The 25,708-nt window shown below is 35.4% G+C and overlaps 1 protein-coding gene across 1 annotated transcript in view; it reads right to left on the reverse strand.

Moving 5' to 3' along the window:
• The window catches only part of EFCAB13 (EF-hand calcium binding domain 13), a 117,477-nt gene that overhangs the window by 40,379 nt on the left and 51,390 nt on the right, over positions 1-25,708 (reverse strand). The window contains 4 exon segments of the mRNA XM_068531738.1: positions 5,849-5,920; positions 8,124-8,261; positions 10,314-10,805; positions 25,615-25,686. Of these exon segments, the coding sequence (XP_068387839.1) occupies positions 5,849-5,920; positions 8,124-8,261; positions 10,314-10,805; positions 25,615-25,686 (774 nt within the window).

The raw sequence follows: 25,708 nt of genomic DNA on the forward strand, positions 1-25,708 counted from the left end.
TTCCACTCTCCCATAGCCTTTGTATCTAAGGAAGTGCCAATTTAATTGCACTGACAATACCACAACTAAAAATACATAGGATCAAAAATATTATATAATTTCCCCCATTTAATTCTCTAACAATTTAAAATTCCCTAGCAGTCTGTTTCTTAGTAGCAGAAACAGAAGTAGAAAACCTTCAATCTCAAATGATAAATTGGAATAAGCTTTTGTAACAATACATGGCTCAGTCATCAGTAAATTTATCTTAGTTTATCTTCTGTAAATATAAATCATTACTTGAAAACAGCTATGCTACATGTCTTTTTACAATACTTTAGAATGCATGCTTCACAAATTTGGGCAGTATTCCCTCCATTAAATTTAAACTGATAAATTTTTACTGCAATGAAAACTTTCTTAAAAGAAATTACTTATAAATATATGGATTAAGGAAGTTGACAGATGTGCGTGTGTGAACTCTGGAACAAATTAAACTCAAATAAGTTTTCTCTAGTAGGTTAGGATAGGTAAAGTGAGGAGTTGGGCAGCGGAGAGCATTAAAGTCACCATCAGTAGTCAATCTTCTTCAAGCAATCACTGGAAGTCATTATGGATTGCAAAGCAAAGAAAGAATGATCAAAATGATTTCTGAACTAGATGATCCTTAAAACGATTCTTAAAAAGATGATTCTTATGTGTAAATACATGGAATAAGACACCATGTTCCTATCTTGTGAAAGTTTCAGGTGAAAGTAATTCTCATTTAAAAGTTAACAACAGAGGAGTGACATCAGCAAGACAGTTGAGTAGGAAGCCCTGGACTCCCCTTCTCCCCTCACACACACTGATTCAGCAAAAATTCATGGATAAATTCCTTTTGTGAGAAATGAGAAACTAACTGAAAGGCTCTAACATCCCAGGAGAATGCAAAACCAGATTCATTGAAGCTGGTAGGGAGATGTGGGACACCCTTTTGCTGGAGACCCTGTCCCCATTGCAGCACCATATGATCTGAAAGAGACCCCTTAGCTCCCAGCTTCACTCAGGGGAAGATAGAAATTGGTTCGCATGTCCAGCAGTCCAACTTTTCCAAAAGGCCTCCCCAGAAGACTGGCTTCTATCTTGCCAATCTTGGGGCTCTGATAGGTCTAGTATAGACTAGTAGTCTGGGATAGAACAGAAGTGGTGACATAAGCCAGTCAATGCCAATGATCCTTGCTCAGCACAGAGTGAGTAGATATAAAATGCCAGTTCTCAGCTGCCTCCTGGATAGCAAAAGAATTGATTCATGCATCCAGCACCCCAACTTCTTCAGGGCCTCCCAAAGGACCAGCATCTGTCTCACCAGTCCTAGAGCCTGGGGAAGGAAAGAGTTGGTAGAGGTCCCAAGAATATTGGCTAGGCTAATTGGTAGGGGTATTCTCCTGTATAAGGCCAGTCTATGAAGACTAAGAGAGGTGCTTGCTTTGTGTAATGCACAGATTCCAACAAAGAGAATCTCATAACTCTAATAAAAAAGATAGATAACTCTCATAAAGATGCTCATCAAAATCAAGAGAACAATGCAAGAACAAAGTGAGAATTTCAACACAGAGATAGAAAATATTCAAAAGTGCCAAACAGAAATCATAGAGGTGAAGAACACAATAACTGAAAATTTCACTAGAGGTGCTAAACAGCAGACTAGATCAAGCAGAAGAATGGAGCGGTGAACTAAAAGACAGGTCACTGGAAAGAATTCAGTCAAAAGAACAAAAAGAAAAAAGAATGAAAAACAGTGAAGAAAGCTTAAGGGATGTATGGAACACCATTAAATGGACCAATATACACATTATGGGAATCCCAGAAGGAGAGAGTGATAAAAGGACAAAAAATCTATTTAAAGATATAATGGCAGGAAACTTCTCAAATATGAATGTAAAGTGCTGTACATTTGAGATTTTGGTTCAATTTGTCGTGGGGCTCTGTTGCTTCAACTCAAACAATGCTTTTTTGATATGGGTGCATCTAAAGTGTTATACACTTAAGAAAAAAGGCCAGCTTCACTGTAAAACTCTCTTGGCTAAGCATAACACTTAAAGAGTAGTATATTCCTTCTTCCGCAAAGTATCAACATAACCTGGACAGGAATCTCCCTACCACTAGCAGGAGAAGAAGGCTTAGTTAGATCCAGTCACATCTATTCTTTCAGTATCAGCAGTTCCAGCTAACAGAAAGTGGTTTAGACTTTCTTCATGAAGGTTGTGACAATCGGCTCCTTACTCTAGGCAAATGTAGCCCAATTCAAAGCATATGGAATATTTACAACTGAAAATTACGAAAACTGAAATAATAAGCTCAGTGGGTCAACAGCTGAATGGAGAAGAGAGAAGAAAGAATTAATGAACTGAAAGACAGCAATAGGAATCACCCAATGAACAACAGAAAGAAAATAGACTGAAAAAAAAAGAATAGAGTCTCCGGGACCTGTAGCAGTATAAAGAAAGATCCAACATGGTGTAATCAGAGCATCAGAAGAAGGAGAGAGAGAGAGCATGGTTAAAAAGGTACTCAAAGAAACAATGGTTAAACAATTCCCAAATTTTTAGCAACAGATATTAACCTACAGATCCAAGAAAATAAGTGAAACTCAAACAGGATAAAGCCAAAGAAATCCATGTCAAGACACATTATAATTAAACTTTTGAAAACTAAATGCAGAGAAAAAAATCTTGAAAGCAGTCAAAGAAAAATGAAACCTTACCTATAGGGGGGGAAAAAAAACAATTTGAATGACAAGATTTCCCTCAGAAACCTTGGACATCAGAAAGAAGTGGCACCATATTTTTCAAGTGCTGAAAGAAAAGAACTGGCAACCCAAATCCCATACTAAGAAAAAATATTCTTCAGGAATGAAGGGGAAATCAAGATGTTCTCAAATGGAAGAAAACAAAGAGAATCTGTTGACAGTAAACCTATGAATGGCTAAAAGGAAGTCCTTTAAACAGAAAGGAAAGGATAAAACAAAGAACTGTGGAATATCAGGAAGGAAGAAAGAAAACAGTAAGCCAAAATATGGGTAAATATAGTAGGCTCTCCTTCTCCTCTTGAGTTTTTAAATTACATTTGATGGTTGAAGCAAAAATTATAATACTGTCTGATATGTTTTTAAATATATGTAAAGGAAATATTTAAGACAATTACATCATACATAGGGGAGGGTAAGCGGACATAAAAGTGGATAAGATTTCTATACTTCATTTGAACTGGTAAAATGATGACACCAGTAGACTGTGATAAGTTATGTATATATAATATAATACCTGGAGCAACCACCAAAATGCTATAAAAAGAGATACACTCTAAAATACTAGATAAATCAAAATGGAATTCTAAAAATGGGCAAAAGATTTGAATACATATTTCACCAAAGACACCTGAATGGCTAGCAAGCATATACAAAAATATTCAACGTTATTAGTCATTAGGGGAATGCAAAATTAAAAGCACAATGAGATACCACTACAAACTTACTGGTTATAATTTAAAAAAAACAAATGTTGACAAGGATGTGAAGAAACTAGAATCTTCATACATTGCTGCTGAGAATGAAAATGATATAGCCACTTTGGAAAACAGTTTGGCAATCTGTTAAAAACCTAAACATAAATTTTCCATACAGACTAACAATTTTTCTCCTAGGAATTTACCCAAGAGAAATAAAAGTGTATGCCCACAGAAAGACATGTATGCAAATATTAATTTCAGCATTATTCATAACAGTCAGAAGCTGAGAAAAATAAAATGTTCATGAACTGGTCAACCATCAACAAAACAAAGTATATCCATAAACTGTAATATGGGTTTATTTATCAATAAAAAGGAATGAACTATTGATACATACTACAACATGAATTAACCTTAAAAACATTATGCAGGGCTTCCCTGGTGGTGCATTGGTTGGGAATCCGCCTGTCAATGCAGGGGACACGGGTTCGAGCCCTGATCCGGGAAGATCCCACATACCGCGGAGCAGCTAAGCCCATGAGCCACAACTACCGAGCCTGCGCTCTAGAGCCCGCAAGCCACAACTACTGAAGCCTGCGCGCCTAGAGCCCATGCTCCGCAACAAGAGAAGCCACCGCAATGAGAAGCCCGTGCACCACAATGAAGAGTAGCCCCTGCTCGTTGCAACTAGAGAAAGCCCGCCCGCAGCAACAAAGACCCAACGCAGCCAAAAATAAATTAAAAAAAAACCCAAACATTATCAAAGTGAAGGACCTCAAGTATAAAAGACATGTTATATGATTTCATTTATATTAAATGTCAAAAAAAGGCAAATTCATAGAGACAGAAAGCAGATTAGTGGTTGTCTACAGATGGGGTGGAGATTAATTGCAAATGGGCATGAGAGAATTTTTAGGAGTGACAGAAATGTTACAAACTGGATTGTGTCTACTTCTGGGTACATATCTAAAAGAATTCAAAGCAGGAGCTTAAAGAGATATTTGCATGCCCATTTTCATAGCTGCACAATTCACAATAACCAAGAGGAGGAAGCAACACAAGTGTCCACTGATGGATGAATGAATAAGGAAAATGTGGTATACACATACAATGGAATATTATTTAGCATGAAAAAGGAAGAAAATTCTGACAGCTCTTGGGGGCATTATGATAAGTGAAATAAGCCAGTCACAAAAAGACAAATACTGTATGATTCTACTAAGGTATCTCAAGTGGACGACTTCACAGAAACAGAAAGTAGAATGATGGTTGCCAGAACTGGAGGGGCAAGGATGGGTAATTTTTATTTAACCGGTACAGAGTTTCAGTTTTGCAAGATAAAAAGTTGTAGAGATTGGTTGCACAACAATGTGAATGCACTTAACACTAACATTACTGAACTGTACACTTAGAAATGGTTAAGATGGTAAATTCCATGATATGTGTTAGTTCCCACAATTTGAAATAAAATTTTAAAATAGTATAATGGGGAAAAAAGAGGAAGAGACAGCTGTGACCAAGACACTACTTCACAAAATAGCAATGAAAGAATGACTGAGTTGGTGAATGAATGATTGCATGGTGAAGCATTCAAGAAATCGATTTACTAATAGTATCTTCAAGAAATCCAGAGACTTAAACATTTACATTCATCAGAAATGACAAATGCTAATGCAGTTTTTAACATGAGATTCTTCATCTAGGTATAAAAGAAAGTTTCTTCCTTTGGATTACTTTTTTCTTATAAGAGAAATCTTTTGGGAAGCGAGAGAAAGCTCATCTTTTTTAAAGTATATGAATAAACAGAAGGAAATAAACAGCAAGCCTTCATAAAACTTTCATTTCTTTTTAATATCACAGAAAAAATATTTAATTATTTGTATAAAAAATAAAAACATTGCAAGTAAGAAAAACTAGATTGTGGTGTGACTCTATAATATAAATCAGTGCATGGGTGATTTTATGTATGTAGATTTTACCTCAATAGAACTGTTTTATAAAATGTTCTAAAACAAAGATAAACCAAACAAGTATTTCATTCAAACAAGTTCCTTATAAAAATTAAAAATGAAATCACCCGTCAATTGCTAATAATGGAGCTAATTACCTATTTGACTTCCTCATTATCATTACTATTACTGTACATTTATATAGCACTCTCCAGTTCATAAAATCCACATAACAACTCTGTGAACTAAGCAATTTAGCTGTTATTACCCTGATATACCAAGTTTTTAAAAAAACTGGCAAATGGCTTGCTAAAGGGTTTTGGAACTATTAAGTATCTATACAAAAAGCAAACTCAGTTCAGTTGAACCTAATTCTCCTCAACCTAACTGCTCTTTCCCCCAGATGATTTTAAAATAAATTTCCTACCTACCATCGTATCCAGGAAGATTTTGCTCTTTGGAGAGAGCATGCACAACATCATCTAACTTCACCATTCCATTTTCTGTAAAAGAAAAGTTTAGATTATACATTCTATTATACTTCTGTATAAAAGGTAAATACACATTTTAATACAACTATGAAAAAATGCTTATCCTTTACTTAATCATCATCCTATTTCTTCTTCTTATCTTGTCTCCCTAGATGAGTCTTTCTAAATTAGGTCAGTTCATTTCCTTTCAGCAATTACTGACAGTGTATTAGTGCCAAGAACTATGCTAGGCCCCAAGGATACAAAAATAAGTAGGACACAGTCCCTGCTTTTTCAATGTTTATTATAAAGTGCAAAGGACTGGGTTAGGTACTCAGTTCTTGATAGATACAGGAAAAAGGAAAGGTGCCCATAGAGGTAGACCATGAGAAAGTTAAGAAGTCTATTTCACATCATCATGAAAACCCAGTCAAATCAATATGCCGTCCACTAAGACACTTTGACAATGCTAACCAGCCCTGACAAACCCAAGTATCCCCATCCTTACCCTTAGTATCCATCTGGTCCAAATAACTACCTATTTTTACATACAAACCCTCCACAGTGATCATACTAATCCTGATAAGCAGAAGAAAGGGCTGAATAATTATAGTGGCATCTACTTTTTAGATTTTTTAAAATTTATTTTGTATTGACATTACAAACATTATATGTCTCATGTGTACAACATTATATGTCTTTAACATTAACATTTATATGTCTCATGTGTACATTATATGTCTTTAACATTATATGTCTCATGTGTACAACATTAACATTATATGTCTCATGTGTACAACATTATATTTCTACTTCTGTATACACTACAGTGTGCTCACTACCAAAAATTAAGTTTCCATCTATCATCATACAATTGATCCCCTTTACCCATTTTGTTCTACCGCCAACTCTTACCCCCGGTAACCATTACTCTGATCTCTATTTCTTAGATTTTTTTTAAAATCAAATATTCTTTCTTATTTGCCTTAACTAAGGAATTTTGCTCAGGTTCTAATAATTCACTTCTAATGTTATTTCTGTCAGTCTTTTCCCAAACTGTTGCCTCTGCCCTCTCCTTAACTGAACTTTTGCTGTGGACAATTCTTACTTAATGATAAAACAACTTCTCTAATACAAGAGTCTTTCTTAGGGACTTCCCTGGTGCACAGTGGTTAGGAATCCGCCTGCCAAGGCAGGGGACATGGGTTCGAGCCCTGGTCCGGGAAGATCCCACATGCCGTGGAGCAACTAAGCCCGTGCACCACAACTACTGAGCCTGCGTGCTACAACTACTGAAGCCCGCGCACCTAGAGCTCGTGCTCCACAACAAGGGAAGCCACAGCAATGAGAAGCCCGTGCACTGCAACGAAGAGTAGCCCCTGCTCGCCACAACTAGAGAAAGCACTCACACAGCAACGAAGACCCAGTGCAGCCATAAATAAATAAATAAATTTATTAAAAAGAAAAAAAAAGAATCTTTCTTAGAAACTTAAACTCTGCCCTGAACTTAGGTTGGTGAGTGGGATATGCTATTTAATTTATAGATGCTAACTGCCTGCCTTGGTTAAAAGCCCTAAATTCCCTTAGCCCTAAATTCCTAGGTACAGTACTCGTTCTACATTTTAGAATCTCCAATTATTTCTCCTTGGACCCCTATGCTATTGACTTAGAGATTTTTGAACCTCTTGGGTATTGTAGTCTTGCTACCTGAACCTCTATTCTACAGCTAGATAAGCTTTCCCCAGTACCTGTCTCACACTAGAAGGCATAGCTAGGAATAGTAATGAAGAACCTTACAGAAACAGTTCTGAGATATGAAAGACCTAGCCCCTCCAAACCAATCCATTAGGTCAAACTTCCCAGGAATTGTTTTTTACTAATCCCAATTTAAAAAAAAATTTATTGGAACATAGTTGATTTATAATGTCGTGTTAGTTTCTGCTGTACAGCAAAGTGAATCAGTTATCCATATACATATATCCACTCTTTTTTAGATTCTTTTCCCATATAGGTCATTACAGAGTATTGAGTAGAGTTTCCTGTGCTATACAGTAGGTCCTTATGAGTTATCTATTTTATATATAACTACTTACAATTTTTATATTTGTTCTTTCTGAATCTTCTTTAGAATGGCCCATTCCATTCCATTCCTAGTTGAGAGAATTTACTCCAACATTTAATACTCACATAAAAGTATCTAATATTTTCAAAACATTTGGTATTATCAGTCTCTCACCATTTCTAGTAGTGTCTGTCACAATCTTCTTGAACTCTTTATCTGATAAAGTAATTCCTACTGAATGCAAAATGGACTGAGGTTCTTCTGTATCAATGTAATTTTCTCAGAGTTTATTGATAGCTTCACAGACATTTCCTAAGTATACAAAATGTGGGGGACTATTCAGCAACATAATTTATGTGTCTTAAGCAATAATTGGCAGCTAAAATCTTTATCTAGTAATCAGAAATCAAGTTTTATTTACTTAATATCACCTTACAGAAGGACTGCTTTTCTGTCCATATTTCTGTTGTATCTTACATTACACTTAATCTTTCTCTTATAGCTCAAACACAAAACTGTCTTGAAATTCTATAAACATTTATAAACTACTTGTTTGGAAGAACAGCCTGTTCTAGTGGCCCAACCAATGCAGCTTGGTTCTGATTAAAATATAATGAATGAGTCCAAGAGATCAAAACATCAATGTGCTTTGTTTAAATTCCAAGATTTCAAACAAAAATTGAGAGTTCTTTCCCTTCCTATCACTTTACCCTACCATGTTTTCAGTTCACAACCTTCAAAATTATAAAATCCTAGCAGACACACATGGCCATCACGAGCCTCCTAATATTATGTACTGAGATGGACAAAATATCTCCTGTGTTGTATTCTGGCCAAAATGCATACCCTGAACTTATTCATGAAGAAATATAAGGAAACCCAAAACGAGGGACATTGTACAAAACAACAAGTCAATACTCTTCCAAAGTGTCAAGGTCATGAAAGATTGAAAAACCATCCCAGACTGAAGGAGACTAAGGACACATGACAGCTAAATGTAATATGTGGTCCTGGATGAGATCCTGGATAAGAAAAAGGACATTAATGGAAAAACTGACAAATTTTGAATAAGGCCCTTAGATTAGTAAATACTGTTGTATGAGTGTTAATTTCCTGGTTTAGATCATTGTACTGTGGTTATATAAGATCTTAACACTTGGGAACACTAGATGAAGAGTATGCAGAAATGTTTTTATTGTATTTTTGTATAATTCTTATGAATTTAAAATTATTTCATAATGAAAATTTAAAAATGTTTTTTGAACGTAAATCAAGTGACAGTCACATTTCATAGCTGCTCAATCACCATCAATTTATTTGGAGAAGTTATACGAGATAAGCTATTTCATACTTCTCTATATACAGAACATTAAGTGTGGCAGTGGTAGGTGACATCATTTTATTTTAGTGACACCAGCAAGGTAGATAACCACTTTTTTCCACAGCCCTATTCTACCCATTGGCTAAATGCCTATTACTCCATTATTCCTTTAACCAGGGCTTTAATTCTTATTGAAGTACAAAAATCTCAGAAATAGAAATGAGGCACAGAGTAAAAGCAGAGCATTGGTAAAGGAATCGGAATAAACATCTGTATGCCTCCTTAATAGATCACACTCTTTTTTCAACTGAGTTATTTAAAGTATGCGTTAGTGTATAAGAAGCACTAATTATTCACAAAGCATTCACTTTAACAATTACATTCAGTACTAAATACAATTTTTTTTAAAGGCCAGTAAGTTTCTTTAAAGAAAATAAATATAACTTAAGTAACTTCAGCTGAGGCCTACAGGAAAGAGTGTTTAACTGGGTTCCCTACACAGTACTTCTATGATATAAGCAGCACAGAGGGGAAAATATATACTGGTTGGGAAGCCACTGCTCATCTTTGAGGAATACAATAAAGCCTTGGGGATCTGAGACGTAGAGTATTAATTATTTTCTCTTGATATTCCCACATCCATAAGAGATAATATCTGAAGTACTATGGATATCATAAATTTAAATTATGGAACTCTGAGCAAAAATTTCACATAGACTTCATACATACTTGGTTAAATAAATGACCAAAAAAGAGCATTTCCAAATGAAAACAGGCCCTCTACTTTCTAGGGAACTTGAGTGACTCCAATTAATCACTGAATAAGCTTCTCAGCCAAAGCTAGGCCCCCACAAAAGGGAGCATCTGGAAGGGAACTACCATCAAAACTACAATATTGTATCCATTGGTCTACATACCAGAAGTGGTGGTTACCCAGAGTACTAACAATTGAAATGCCTGCAACTATCTAATAACTGCTTAATTCAGCTCATTTCTGTAATGATTCAAAGATCTAGATGTTGACTTACATATATGATACTGACCCAGAGCATTAATTGCAGTTTTTTCCTTAGATAAAACATGTTTTAGAAGGCTGGCGCGCCTTCTCACAGCTGGCTTCTGAAGTTTTGGGATACTAAAAATATCACTTTTATCCAGGGACTTTTTGAGGCTTGTAACACTCTTCAAGTTTTGTGGTTTAGACTTTGAGTCATGAATTTCAACCTTCTCTGAACTTCTCTTGAAGTTTATGCCATCCTTTGAATATGGTTCCTGGAATTCTACATCACTGCTGTCAACCTCATCCTGGAATTTTCTTATTTGCAAAATATTTTTTGATTTTTTAAATTCAAGGTCATCATTCCCCTTCATAATTGTATGATTTTGGAGGCTCTTTGTATTTAACTTTTGGGATAATGACAATTCAGATAGTCTGGAAGATAAAATGCTTTTCTTCGTATATTGTGGATAGCATCCTAATACATATGATAACTTTCTTGAAGTAGCTTCATCCAAGGCTGTTCCTTTTATAATTGCTAAGCAAGAGAAACATATTCCATTATTTCATTTACCTGTACAATTTGTAATGCTTTTTAAAAAATAATACCTAAGTCCTCATGAAAGCTGTTCAAGAAATTATCAGTTGCTTAAATACATAAGACGAAGTTAATAACTTGAAAAAACTAACAGAGCTGATGACCAAAAGATTAACTATTAACTAGGTTAAATATAATCTTCTGGTTTAATATAGTTAAATACTTCCATCCAAAGCTATTCATAGTAATCCTGAATCTAAAATGATAGCTTACTGAAGTGCATGGTTCTCATTCCCTACTCTTTCCCAATTCAGAAAGATAATAGACTAATAAGCCAATTCAGATACAAACTCCTTAGTTATGAGGATGCAGATCTATGAGGAAGTTGTAAAGGGAAATTTTTTATTTATAAAGTTATAATACTTCATAAGTAAAATGATACTCTGCTAAAGTAAGAAAGTAAAATAATTACTCTCCTAAAGATTCCTAGTACTTGTGGGGGGAAAATATATATAAAATAACATTTTTAGAAACTTATTAAAACAACATCCCAATTGGGGATTCATTTACAAAATTCATCTCATGGCTCAGAATAGTACCTTACATTTGAATAACACATTTTAAAGTATTTCAAATGTTATAATGCTTGATCCTTCAAAACAACTCCATGAGATTGTCAAGCTCCTATAAAATTGAAGAAAACAAGAGACTTCCAACAGAGTAGCAATACAATCTTGACTATGAAGGCATTTCATTTAGATAAAAAGAAAAGTTTCTTAGCTTAGTCTATATTACAATGAACAATTGAAGGAAAATATTTGGATTTTAAAGGTCTGGAGATTTTTAAAAATTAATTTATTTTTTTAATTGACATATAACACTGTGTTAGTTTTATGTATTAGAAGTCTAGAAATCCTTAAAGATGATGACATTGATCTCTAAGTGCTATCTATCAAAGAGAAAGGGGGTTAAAAAAAAAATCTTTGACATTTCTGTTTTGGGCCAAAACACTGTAATAGGAACTAACTTTACGCTCTAACCTTAAGCAACTAAAACACTGGACAAAATATGTGAGAAAGAACAGTTTTCAGACATTGGACAATAGGCAGCACAGGACAGTAGTCCTTTAAAGAAGGGTAACAAATGAGCTGAACCCTACCACTGCACCAGCTTACTGTCTAGACAGAGTTTCCATGCGACAGCACAGGAAAGTAAAACTTGAACAGAGCCCGCTGGTATGAATGAGTAGAGATAAGAGATAAGAGATCAGAAAGGCCAAAGAGGCTAGAATATGAGAGCAGAGAGAACAGCTGAGCTCTGGAGATCAGCAGAGGGGTCCACTTGAACTTTGGGTGAGTATTGATCTGCACATACATGAGAGGATATGACCCAAGAACAAGGAAAGAATTACCAGAAACTTGTAAGTAGAACAATTCCTGTATTTCACTGAGAATTGAGAATAATTTGTGATCTCACCTGCCAGAGCAGAAAGATCTCATAATATATGGGAATCTAGTAGACTCATCTGAAGAATGCTGCCTTAGTAGTAGAGCTAAATTAGCATTAAAAACTGCTCTGATTTGCAGTTCTGTAATAATTAGCGATGTTGAGCAGCTTTTCATGTGCCTTTTGCCCATCTCTATGTCTTCTTTGGGAAAATGTCTATTTAGGTCTTATGCCCATTTTTTAATTGGGCTGTTTGTTTTTTTAATATTGAGCTTCATGAGCTGTTTATATATTTTGGAGATTAATCCATTGTCCGTTGATTCATTTGCACATATTTTCTCCCATTCTGAGGGTTGTCTTTTCATCTAGTTTATAGTTTCCTTTTCTGTGCAAAACTTTTAAGTTTCATTAGGGCCCATTTGTTTATTTTTGTTTTTATTTCCATTATTCTAGAAGGTGGGTCAAAAAGATCTTGCTGTGATTTATGTCAAAGAGTGTTTTTCCTATGTTTTCCTCTAAGAGTTTTATAGTTTCTGGTCTTACATCTAGGTCTTTAATCCATTTTGAGTTTATTTTTGTGTATGGTGTTAGGGAGTGTTCTAATTTCATTCTTTTACATGTAGCTGTCCAGTTTTCCCAGCACCACTTATTGAAGAGACTGTCTTTTCTCCATTGTATATCCTTGCCTCCTTTGTCATAGATTAGTTGACCATAGGTGCGTGGGTTTATCTCTGGGCTATCTATCCTGTTCCATTGATCTATGTTTCTGTTTTTATGCCAGTAACATATTGTCTTGATTACTGTAGCTTTGCACTATAGTCTGAAGTCAGGGAGTCTGATTCCTCCAGCTCCGTTTTTTTCCCTCAAGATTGCTTTGGCTGTTCGGGGTCTTTTGTGTCTCCATACAAAGTTTAAGATTTTTTTGTTCTAGTTCTGTAAAAAATGCCATTGGTAATTTGACAGGGATTGCACTGAATCTGTAGATTGCTTTGTGTAGTGTAGTCAGTTTCAAAGTATTGATTCTTCCAGTCCAAGAAAATGGTATATCTCTCCATCTGTTTGTGTCACCTTTGATTTCTTTCATCAGCGTCTTATAGTTTTCTGAGTACACATCTTTTACCTCCTTAGGTAGGTTTATTCCTAGGTATTTTATTCTTTTTGTTGCAATGGTGAATGGGATTGTTTCCTTAATTTCTCTTTCTAATCTTTCATTGTTAGTGTATAGGAATGCAAGAGATTTCTGGGCATTGATTTTGTATCCTGCAACTTTACCAAATTCATTGATTAGCTCTAGTAGTTTTCTGGTGGTATCTTTAGGATTATCTATGCATATAGTATCATGTCATCTGCAAACAGTGACAGTTTTACTTCTTCCTTTCCAATTTGGATTCCTTTTATTTCTTTTTCTTCTCTGATTGCTGTGGCAAGGACTTCCAAAACTATGTTGAATAATAGTGGCGAGAGTGGACATCCTTGTCTTGTTCCTGATCTTAGAGGAAATGCTTTCAGTTTTTCACCATTGAGAATGATGTTTGCTGTGGGTTTGTCATATATGGCCTTTATTATGTTGAGGTTGGTTCCCTCTATGCCCATTTTCTGGAGAGTTTTTATCATAAATGGTTGTTGAATTTTGTCAAAAGCTTTTTCTGCATCTATTGAGATGTTCATATGGTTTTTATTCTTCAATTTGTTAATATGGTGTATCACATTGATTGATTTGCATATACTGAAGAATCCTTGCATCTCTGGGATAAATCCCACTTGATCATTTAAACATTTCCAAAAATGGAAAGTTTAAAACTTAAAAATATAATAATCAAAGTAAAAAACAAGACAAAACAAAACTCACCAGATAGGTTTAATAACATAATGGAGATGTCAGAGGAATAGTTCATGGAACTGAAGATGTATAAATAGAAATTATTCAGTCTGAACAGTAGAGGTAAATAAGAATGAAAACAAAATGAACGAAGTGTCAAGGACCTGTGGGACAATCTCAAAGAGGGCTAACATTTGTGTCACTGGAGTCTCAAAAAGACAGGAGAGAGTGTAGTGCAGAACAAATGTTTGAAGTTATAATGGCAAAAGTTTCCAAATTTGGCAAAAGACAGATTCAAGAAGCTCAGTGAACCCTATAGGATAAACTCAAAAAATACACTCCCAAACACATCATAATCAAATGGCTAAAAACTAAAGAAAGAAGAAAGTACCTTGAAAGCAGTCAGATAAAAACAATGTATTTTATTATTTGGATAACATCAGATTTCTCTTCAGAAACTGTGGAAGTCAAAAGTAAAAGGAACAACATTTTAAAGTGCTGAAAGAATCCATACTTGTGCTTCTCTTCATAATCAAATGAATCTTTTGTGCTTTACTAAAGATTCAAATGGGGGGTGGGGAAAGCATGACTGTTGCCTCAATTTTTTTTTTTTAATTAATTATTTATTTATTTATTTTGGCTGTGTTGGGTCTTCGTTTCTGTGCGAGGGCTTTCTCTAGTTGTGGCAAGTGCGGGCCACTCTTCATCGCGGTGCGCGGGCCTCTCACTATCGTGGCCTCTCTTGTTGCGGAGCACAGGCTCCAGATGCGCAGGCTCAGCAATTGTGGCTCACGGGCCTAGTTGCTCCGCGGCATGTGGGATCTTCCCAGACCAGGGCTCAAACCCGTGTCCCCTGCATTGGCAGGCAGATTCTCAACCACTGCGCCACCAGGGAAGCCCTGCCTCAATTTTTTGAAGCCTTGTGGGAATAAACAAGGCTGATATTCCTGTGATAAAAATAGACCTAGCGACGAACCTTCCTGCTAGCCCAGTTTGTGAGACCTGGTGCTCCCGATGCAGAAGTTCTGGGTTTTATCCCTTACCTAGGAGTATGATCCCACGTGTATCTAGCAACTGGGAGCTCACATGTCACAATTAAGGAGCTCTCCTGCTGCAACTAAGGAGCCCACGTGCCGCAACCAAGACCCGGTGTAACCAAATAAATATTTAAAAAATAATAATAATAAAATAAACAAATAAATAAAGTACTGAAAGAAAAATAACTGGCAACCCAGAATCCTATATCCAATAAAAATATCCTTCAGAAATTATAGAGAATAAAGATATTCTTAGATGAAGAAAAATTAAGCTAATTCATTTCTAGTAGATCTGCTCTTTAAAAAAAATGATTAAAAGCAGTTCTCCATAGAGAATGATACTGGAATTTTTTGTCAGGCAATTTCAACATCTTCTTCATCTTGGTCTTGCATCTATTGATTGTCTTTTCCCATGCAAATTGAGGTTTTCTTTGCTCTTCACATGTGATAGGTGGTCAAAAATGAAAGAAGAGAAATATATAATGGTAAAGATTTGGTTAAATATAAGACTATGCTTCTCCTCTTTAGATTTTAAAATATGTTTGATCATTGAAAGCAAAACTTAGAAATATTATCTAATGGTGTTTTCAATGTACGTAGTCATAATACATAAGAAAATCAGAACATAAAATCAGAAGGTAAAAGACCTATACAATGGTAAAATTTCTATATTCCACTTGAAGTGGTAAAATATTTATTTTGGTATACTTTAAGGTTAAATATGTATATTGTAATCCTTAGAACAACCACTGAAAATGCAGAGATATGGTGAAAATACACATAGGTAAGTTTTTAAAGAATTTTTTTCAAAGTTCCCAAAAAAGAAGGCAGAAAATGGTTGAAAAAGAGAGGAAAAAATAGAAAAGAAATAATAATACAGTTACCTATAACTGAACATATAACTAATCACATTTAGTATAAATGGCTTAAACACTCCAATTAAAAAACAGGGATTATAAGAATGAATATAAAATCATCACCCAACTCTATGTGGTTTACAAAATACTTCAAATATGATGATATAAGAAGGTTAAAAGAAAAGGATGGAAAATATATACCATGTAAACACTAATCAAAAGAAAACTGAAGTGGTTATATTAATATTAGAAAAAGTAAACTGCAGAGCAAAGAAAATTACCAGTAATTACATATACATTACATAATGATAAAAGAGCCAATTTGCCAAGAAGATATAAATATCCTAAATATGAATGCAACTAACAGAGCTTCAAAATGCATGAACCAAAACCTGACAAAACTTAAAGGAGAAATAGACAAATCCACAATTATATTTCAAGGCAATGCTCCTTCCTCAGTAATAGAACTAGTACAAAATCAGCAAAGATCCAGAAAAAATTAATAACATAAACGATTAGAATCATGCATGGGAGTGGGTATGTGATTATCAGTAATATCTATGCAGGAAAAAAAAAACAACTTCTATACCAGAGACAAAATTAGAATTCAAAATAAACTTTGAAACTTTCAGATAATGATGGCAGCCTTCAAAAATCCCATTAAAACTAAAGGAATTCTTAAAACATCATAAATCCATAATAACAAGAAGAACAGGAAAAGAACCAACTGCAATAAAATTTTGGAAGCTGGGAAGCTAATGAACTTAGCAGATCTGAAAAGGCTGAATCCTAAGCCAGAAGGAAAAAGCCAAGAAACAAGCCAATTGATAACACAAAACCTCCAAATGCTCATAAATTAGTGGCATTTAGTTACCTCTAAAAGTGAAGGTAAGAGTAAAACTGAAAATAAACGATTGGTTAAAAGTCTGTTTAAGTGGTAATCAGATACCTAGATTCCCTTCACACAGCCATATATTTTCACATGGCCAGATATTGATCTTCTCCCACTCCAGCAGAAGACTAACAATTCACCAGAGAGGGTTAAACGCAAAGGTCTCTGGATTAGGGCATTCAAAACACAACAGAAGGTAAGAGTATTATTTGGAAAATGAAGAGGGAGGGTTACAGGACAATTACCACTGAATAAAGAGAACTCCAGTTCTTTTGTCTCATTACATACCTGAAACTCTGGCAAGCAAGCTTAGTTTCTTCTTTGAATACACTGACCATCTTGAAAGGGGAAAAACCCTAAAGATGGTGATATCAAGGGTCTTCTAGGCAAACAAGCCACCAGATCACCCTACAGCAGGGTATCTCGACCTCAGCAGTACTGGCATTTGGGGACAGATAATTCTCTGAGGGGGGCTGTCCCGTGCATTGTAGGATATCTAGAAGTGTGGACAAAGAATGTCACCTGCCATATCAGTAAACAAAGAATGTTGAGGCCATCAAGCCATCAGCCACTGCAGCCACCCACATGGTGCACTTTGAGGGGATTCAGGATGGAGAAAAACAGGATACTGGCCCTAGATAGTTAAGGTGCATATCAAAGGAATAATTTCATTAAGCTCAAACTCTTGCATCTTCCCATACATAGAAAACCACTAAATTCATTAACTTGAGATGTCTGGGTTTTCTTTAATCAGCTGTAATCTTTTGATATTCGATTACTTGGGTTTTTTGCAAAAATTCCTATATATCCCTTACCTCTTTGGAACAGTCCCTCAGAGTTATCTGAGAAGCTATATCCTGGGCTTAAGTCTCAGTAAAGCCCCAAATAAAACACAGTTCTCTACTTTTAGGTTGTGTATTTTTTTTCAGTCAACAGAAGCATCCCCAGCCTCTAATCACTTAATGCTAGTAACACTAGTTGTAATGACCAAAAAACATCTCCAGATGTTGCCAAATGTTCCTAGGGGAAAGAGGAGAGAAGGGAAAAAAATCCCCAAATCACCTCTGGTTAAGAACCACTACTCTACAGTGTTCAGTCCATAGTCAACTAGTTCCATTCTCAGTTTCAGAACTTCCAAACAGCTTTTTAGTTCATTATTCTCAAACACAGGCAGACAACCAAAGATCACCAGACATTTGGAGGATGCCTCTAAAAGGAAAACCACATAAGACAAAAATAACTTGGAGGAAACAGTATGAATGTAAAAGAAAATTTTTAAAATATCATCTTTAGCACAATAGAAGATATTATGTCCATGGAACAACAGGAATGTCCATAAATCAAGAAGAGGATGTTATAATAAAATACATTCAGAGGGGGGAAAAAGTTCTTGGAAATTTAAAAAGTACAAATGAAAACCTAAATACAAGGGCTGGAAGATAAAGTTAAGTAAATCTCCCAAAAAGGCAAGAGAAAAAGGTAAAAAAAAAAAAAAGGAGAATCCATTCAGGATGTCAAGTATTCAAGTAATAAGCGTTCCAGAGAGAAGAGAAAAATAGAGAAAAGGAAGTCATCAACAAATTGTTTAAATTTCCCAGAATCACAGTATACCATACCCAGCACAACTGTTGCAAAGAAACCTATTTCAAGGCATATCATCATGAAATTTCAGAACACTAGAGGTAAAGAAATCCTATAAGATTGCAAAGAAAACAAATTAGTTGCATAAAAAGGTCGGTAATCAAAAGAATTTTGGACTTCAACAACAACATTGAAAACTGGAAAATAGAAAAATTCTGAGGAAAATTATTTCCATTCTATACCCAAATTGTCAATCAAATATGAGTACAGAATCTGATACAGGTGAGAAAAGTGAAAAATTTCCAGAATGTTAATGAAGAGAAATCCCAAGATGACAGGTGCACACAAGACGTAGAGGGCAACAAATCCATATGAAATAATATCAGAATACTCTAAGGTATATTTCTTCAAGAAGATAAAGCTGATAGAATACCTGGTGTATCCAAAATTATGGAGAGGATATTTAGACATCTGGCAGAGTTTAGGGTTGAATCAGCAATATACTTTTTTAACAAAACAAGCAAATAAATTTTAAAAAGATAATTTTAATACAAAGAGAGAAAAAATTGCACAGAAAAAAGAAAGTAACCACAAGATATTTACTATATGGCTCACCTGTGAATAGTGTTTATATAAACATATTAATACAAATACTGAATTAAAAACTAATCAAACTACCATATAACTATGGGAGGAGGGATAGGTAGAGGAAGAGTAGGTGGATGTGGTGTGGACAGGGAAGATAAAACAGAGCTAAATTCTTATTTTTCATAGTAGTAAGTTTACTCTGTCTACCTAAAATTTTAGAGATCAACAGGTAGCAATATAAACATTTACAGTCATGACAATAAATATCAAGTAATTGGCTAAAACATTTGAAACGTTTGCCTCTGGAGAAGCTGAGAGGAGGATCAAGCAAGAGGCTGCTTTTTTTTTTTAAAAACATCTTTATTGGAGTATAATTGTTTTACAATGGTGTGTTTGTTTCTGCTGTATAACAAAGTGAATCAGCTATATGTATACATATATCCCCATATCCCCTCCCTCTTACGTCTCCCTTCCACACTCCCTATCCCACCCCTCAAGGTGGTCACAAAGCACCGAGCTGATCTCCCTCTGCTATGCAGCTGCTTCCCACTAGCTATCTATTTTACATTTGGTAGTGTATATGTCAATGACACTCTCTCACTTCGTCCCAGCTTACCACCTCCCCGTGTCCTTAAGTCCATTCTCTATGTCTGCGTCTTTATTCCTGTCCTGCCCCTAGGTTCTTCAGAGCCATTTTTTTTTTGATTCCATATAAATGTGTTAGCATACGGTATTTGTTTTTCTCTTTCTGACGTACTTAACTCTGTATGACAGACTCTAGGTCCATCTACCTCACTATAAATAACTCAATTATGTTTCTTTTTATGGCTGAGTAATATTCCATTCTATATATATGTCATATCTTCTTTATCCATTCATCTGTCGATGGACACTTAGGATGCTTCCATGTCCTGGCTATTGTAAATAGAGCTGCAATGAACATTGTGGTACGTGTATCTTTTTGAATTATGGTTTTCTCAGGGTATATGCCCAGTAGTGGGATTGCTGGGTCATATGGTAGTTCTATTTTTAGTTTTATAAGGAAACTCCATACTGTTTCCATAGTGGCTGTATCAATTTACATTCCCACCAACAGTGCAAAAGGGTTCCCTTTTCTCCACACCCTCCCCAGCATTTATTGTTTGTAGATTTTTTTTGATGATGGCCATTCTGACCGGTGTGAGGTGACACCTCATTGTAGTTTTGATTTGCATTCTCTAATGATTAGTGATGCTGAGCATCCTTTCATGTGTTTGTTGGCAATCTGTATGTCTTCTTTGGAGAAATGTCTATTTAGGTCTTCTGCCTATTTTTGGATTGGGTTGTTTGCTCTTTTGATATTGAGCTGCATGAGCTGCTTGTATATTTTGGAGATTAATGCTTTGTCAGTTGCTTCGTTTGCAAATATTTTCTCCCATTCTGAGGGTTGTCTTTTCGTCTTGTTTATGGTTTCCTTTGCTGTGCAAAAGCTTTGAAGTTTCATTAGGTCCCATTTGTTTATTTTTGTTTTTATTTCCATTATTCTAGAAGGTGGGTCAAAAGGATCTTGCAGTGATTTATGTCATAGAGTGTTCTTCCTGTGTTTTCCTCTAAGAATTTTATAGTGTCTGGTCTTACATTTAGGTCTTTCATCCATTTTGAGTTTATTTTTGTGTATGGTGCTAGGGAGTGTTCTAATTTCATTCTTTTACATGTAGCTGTCCAGTTTTCCCAGCACCACTTATTGAAGAGGCTGTCTTTTCTCCATTGTATATTCTTGCCTCCTTTATCAAAAATAAGGTGACCATATATGCATGGGTTTATCTCTGGGCTTTCTATCTTGTTCCATTGATCTATATTTCTGTTTTTGTGCCAGTACCATACTGTCTTGATTACTGTAGCTTTGTAGTATAGTCTGAAGTCAGGAAGCCTGATTCCTCCAGCTCCATTTTTCTCTTTCAAGATTGCTTTGGCTATTTGGGGTCTTTTCTGTTTCCATACAAATTGTAAAATTTTTGGTTCTAGTTCTGTGAAAAATGCCATTGGTAGTTTGATAGGGAAGGCATTGAATCTGTAGATTGCTTTGGGTAGTATAGTCATTTTCACAATGTTGATCTTCCAATCCAAGAACATGGTATATCTCTCCATCTGTTTGTATCATCTTTAATTTCTTTCATCAGAGTCTTATAGTTTTCTGCACACAGGTCTTTTGTCTCTTTAGGTAGGTTTATTCCTAGGTATTTTATTCTTTTTGTCGCAATGGTAAATCAGAGTGTTACCTTAATTTCTCTTTCAGATTTTTCATCATTAGTGTATAGGAAAACAAGAGATTTCTGTGCATTAATTTTGTTTCCTGCTACTTTACCAAATTCATTGATTAGCTCTAGTAGTTTTCTGGTAGCATCTTTAGGATTCTCCATGTATAGTATCATGTCATCTGCAAACAGTGACAGTTTTACTTCTTCTTTTCCGATATGGATTCCTTTTATTTCTTTTTCTTCTCTGATTGCTGTGGCTAACACTTCCAAAACTATGTTGAATAACAGTGGTGAGAGTGGGAAACCTTGTCTTGTTCCTGATCTTAGAGGAAATGGTTTCAGTTTTTCACCATTGAGAACGATGTTGGCTGTGGGCTTGTCATATATGGCCTTTATTATGTTGAGGTAGAGTCCCTCTATGCCTACTTTATGGAGAGGTTTTATCATAAATGGGTGGTGAATTTTGTCGAAAGCTTTTTCTGCATCTATTGAGATGATCATATGGTTTTTCTCCTTCAATTTGTTAATATGGTGTATCACATTGATTGATTTGCATATACTGAACAATCCTTGCATTCCTGGGGTAAACCCCACTTGATCATGGTGTTGGATTCTGTTTGCTAGTATTTTGTTGAGGATTTCTGCATCTATGTTCACCAGTGATATTGGCCTGTATTTTTCTTTTTTTGTGACATCTTTGTCTGGTTTTGGTATCAGGCTGATGTTGGCCTCGTAGAATGAGTTTGGGAGTGTTCCTCCCTCTGCTATATTTTGGAAGAGTTTGAGAAGGTTAGGTGTTAGCTCTTCTCTAAATGTTTGGTAGAATTCGCCTGTGAAGCCATCTGGTCCTGGGCTTTTGTTTGTTGGAAGATTCTTAATCACAGTTTCAATTTCAGTGCTTGTGATTGGTCTGTTTATATTTTCTATTTCTTCCTGGTTCAGTCTCGGAAGGTTGTGCATTTCGAAGAATTTGTCCATTTCTTCCAGGTTGTCCATTTTATTGGCATAGAGTTGCTTGTAGTAATCTCTCATGATCCTTTGTATTTCTGCAGTGGCAGTTGTTACTTCCCCTTTTTCATTTCAAATTCTGTTGATTTGAGTCTTTCTCCTTTTTTTTTTTTGATGAGTCTGGCTAATGGTTTATCAATTTTGTTTATCTTCTCAAAGAACCAGCTTTTAGTTTTATTGATTTTTGCTATTGCTTCCTTCATTTCTTTTTCATTTATTTCTGATATGATTTTTATGATTTCTTTCCTTCTACTAGCTTTGGGGTTTTTCTGTTCTTCTTTCTCTAATTGCTTTAGGTGTGAGGTTAGGTTGTTTATTTGAGATGCTTCTTGTTTCTTGAGGTAGGATTGTATTGCTCTAAACTTCCCTCTTAGAACTGCTTTTGCTGCATCCCATAGGTTTTGGGTCGTCATGTTTTCATCTTCATTTGTTTCTAGGTATTTTTTGATTTCCTCTTTGATTTCTTCAGTGATCTCTTGGTTATTTAGTGTGCATTGTTTAGCCTCCATGTGTTTGTATTTTTTTACAGATTTTTCCTTTAACTGATATCTAGATTCATAGCTTTGTGGTCAGAAAAGATATTTGATACAATTTCAATTTTCTTAAATTTACCAAGGCTTGATTTGTGACCCAAGATATGATCTCTCCTGGAGAATGTTCCACGAGCACTTGAGAAGAAAGTGTATCCTGTTGTTTTGGACAGAATGTCCTATAAATATCAATTAAGTCCATCTTGTTTAATGTGTCATTTAAAGCTTGTGTTTCCTTATTTTCATTTTGGATGATCTGTCCATTGGTGAAAGTGGGGTGTTAAAGTCCCTTACTACTATTGTGTTATGGTTAATTTCCCCTTTTATGGCTGTAGCATTTGCCTTATGTATTGAGATGCTCCTATGTTGGGTGCATAAATATTTACAATTGTTATATCTTTTTCTTGGATTGATCCTTTGATCATTATGTAGTGTCCTTCTTTGTCTCTTGTAATAGTATTTACTTTAAAGTCTATTTTGTCTGATATGAGAATTGCTACTCCAGCTTTCTTTTGATTTCCATTTGCATGGAATATCTCTTTCCATTCCCTCACTTTCAGTCTGTGTGTCCCTAGGTCTGAAGTGGGTCTCTTGTAGACAGCATATATATGGGTCTTGTTTTTGTATCCATTCAGCCAGTCTATGTCTTTTGGTTGAAGCATTTAATCCATTTACATTTAAGGTAATTATTGATATGTTTGTTCCTATTACCATTTTCTTAATTGTTTTGGGTTTGTTATTGTAGGTCCTTTCCTTCCCTTGTGTTTCCTGCCTAGAGAAGTTCCTTTAGCATTTGTTGTAAAGCTAGTTTGGTGGTGCTGAATTCTCTTAGCTTTTGCTTGTCTGTAAAGATTTTAATTTCTCCCTCAAATCTGAATGAGATCCTTGTCAGGTAGAGTAATCTTGGTTGTAGGTTTTTCCCTTTCATCACTTTAAATATGTCCTGCCACTCCCTTCTGGCTTGCAGAGTTTTTGCTGAAAGATCAGCTGTTAACCTTATGGGGATTCTCTTGTATGTTATTTGTTGCTTTTCCCTTACTGCTTTTAATATTTTTTCTTTGTATTTAATTTTTGATAATTTGATTAGTATGTGTCTTGACGTGTTTCTCCTTGGATTTTCCTGCCTGGGACTCTCTGCACTTCCTGGACTTGATTGACTATTTCCCTTCCCATATTAAGGAAGTTTTCCACTATAATCTCTTCAAATATTTTCTCAGTCCCTTTCTTTTTCTCTTCGTCTTCTGGGACCCCTATAATTCGAATGTTGGTGTGTTTAATGTTGTCCCAGAGGTCTCTGAGACTGTCCTCAATTCTTTTCATTCTTTTTTCTTTATTCTGCTCTGTAGTAGTTATTTCCACTATTTTATCTTCCAGGTCACTTATCCGTTCTTCTGCCTCAGTTATTCTGCTATTGATTCCTTCTAGAGAATTTTAAATTTCATTTATTTTGCTGTTCATCATTGTTTGTTTGCTCTTTAGTTCTTCTAGGTCCTTGTTAAACGTTTTCTTGTATTTTCTCCATTCTATTTCCAAGATTTTGGATCATCTTTACTATCATTACTCTGAATTCTTTTTCAGGTAGATTGCTTATTTCTTCTTCATTTGTTCGGTCTGGTGGGTTTTTACTTTGCTCCTTCATCTGCTATGTGTTTCTCTGTCTTCTCATTTTGCTTTACTGTGTTTGGGGTCTCCTTTTCGCAGGCTGCAGGTTCATAGTTCCCGTTGTTTTTGGTGTCTGCCCCCAGTGGGTAAGGTTGGTTCAGTAGGTTATGTAGGCTTCCTGGTGGAGGGGACTGGTGCCTGTGTTCTGCTGGATGAGGCTGGATCTTGTCTTTTTGGTGGGCAGAACCACATCCGGTGGTGTGTTTTGGGGTGTCTGTGAACTTATTAAGATTTTAGGCAGCCTCTCTGCTAATGGGTGGGGTTGTGTTCCTGTCTTGCTAGTTGTTTGGCATGGGGTGTCCAGACTGGAGCTTGCTGGTTGTTGAGTGAAGCTGGGTCTTAGTGTTGAGATGGAGATCTCTGGGAGAGCTCTCGCTGATTGATATTATGTGGGGTCAGGACATCTCTGGTGGTCCAATGTCCTCAACTCAGCTCTCCCACCTCAGAGGCTCAGGCCTGACGCCTGGCCAGAGCACCAAGACCCTGTCAGCCACACGGCTTTACTATGTGGGATGCACTCTAAAAGTTTCTATCCTGTTTTCTTTTAATGCTTGGTCATGACCCTCTAAATCAATTTCACGACTCCACAGTTTGAAAAACACCAATCTCGAGGCTGCTTTTTTTGTAGCAAGCTTTATAGAACTATATAATTCTTAAAATTATGTACATAGATAATCTTGACTGAATGATATTTGGACAAATGAGAGAAAGAGTAAGGAGTGACATGATGTGCAATAGGAAAAGATCAAAAACAATGCACTTAATGAAGAAAAACTAAACTTAATAATGAGTGATAGAGAAAAACATACTAAAATTTTTTTAAAAGCCAAGGTCAGGATGTCAGAATGACCTGCAAATGCAAATTAAATATTATCTTTTTATATAGTATTACTATTTTGTTTTAAAGTTGACTATGTTGAAAAATATTAAGGGAAAGATAAAAGTAGCAAAATTATGAGACAGTCATATTATATAATCAATATTAATTAGGTATATTCAGGGTATTATATTAAATTTTATCTCTCTGATTTAAGAGAGTAAAGGGTTCAGAGAAGGCTTTCAAAACCCATATGATAAAACCCATAAATTATTACTTATTAAAGACAGTTTATTTATAAACAAAACTTGCTATAGCAATAAGAGATCACTTACAAACATCCTCATACTGTTGCTGTAATTCAGCCAAAGTAAATATAATATCCCCAATATCCACCATTTGGTTACCTATAATAGAAAAAATAAGTTT

Source organism: Eschrichtius robustus, chromosome 20 (genome assembly GCF_028021215.1).
Source record: "Eschrichtius robustus isolate mEscRob2 chromosome 20, mEscRob2.pri, whole genome shotgun sequence".
NCBI lineage: Eukaryota > Metazoa > Chordata > Mammalia > Artiodactyla > Eschrichtiidae > Eschrichtius > Eschrichtius robustus.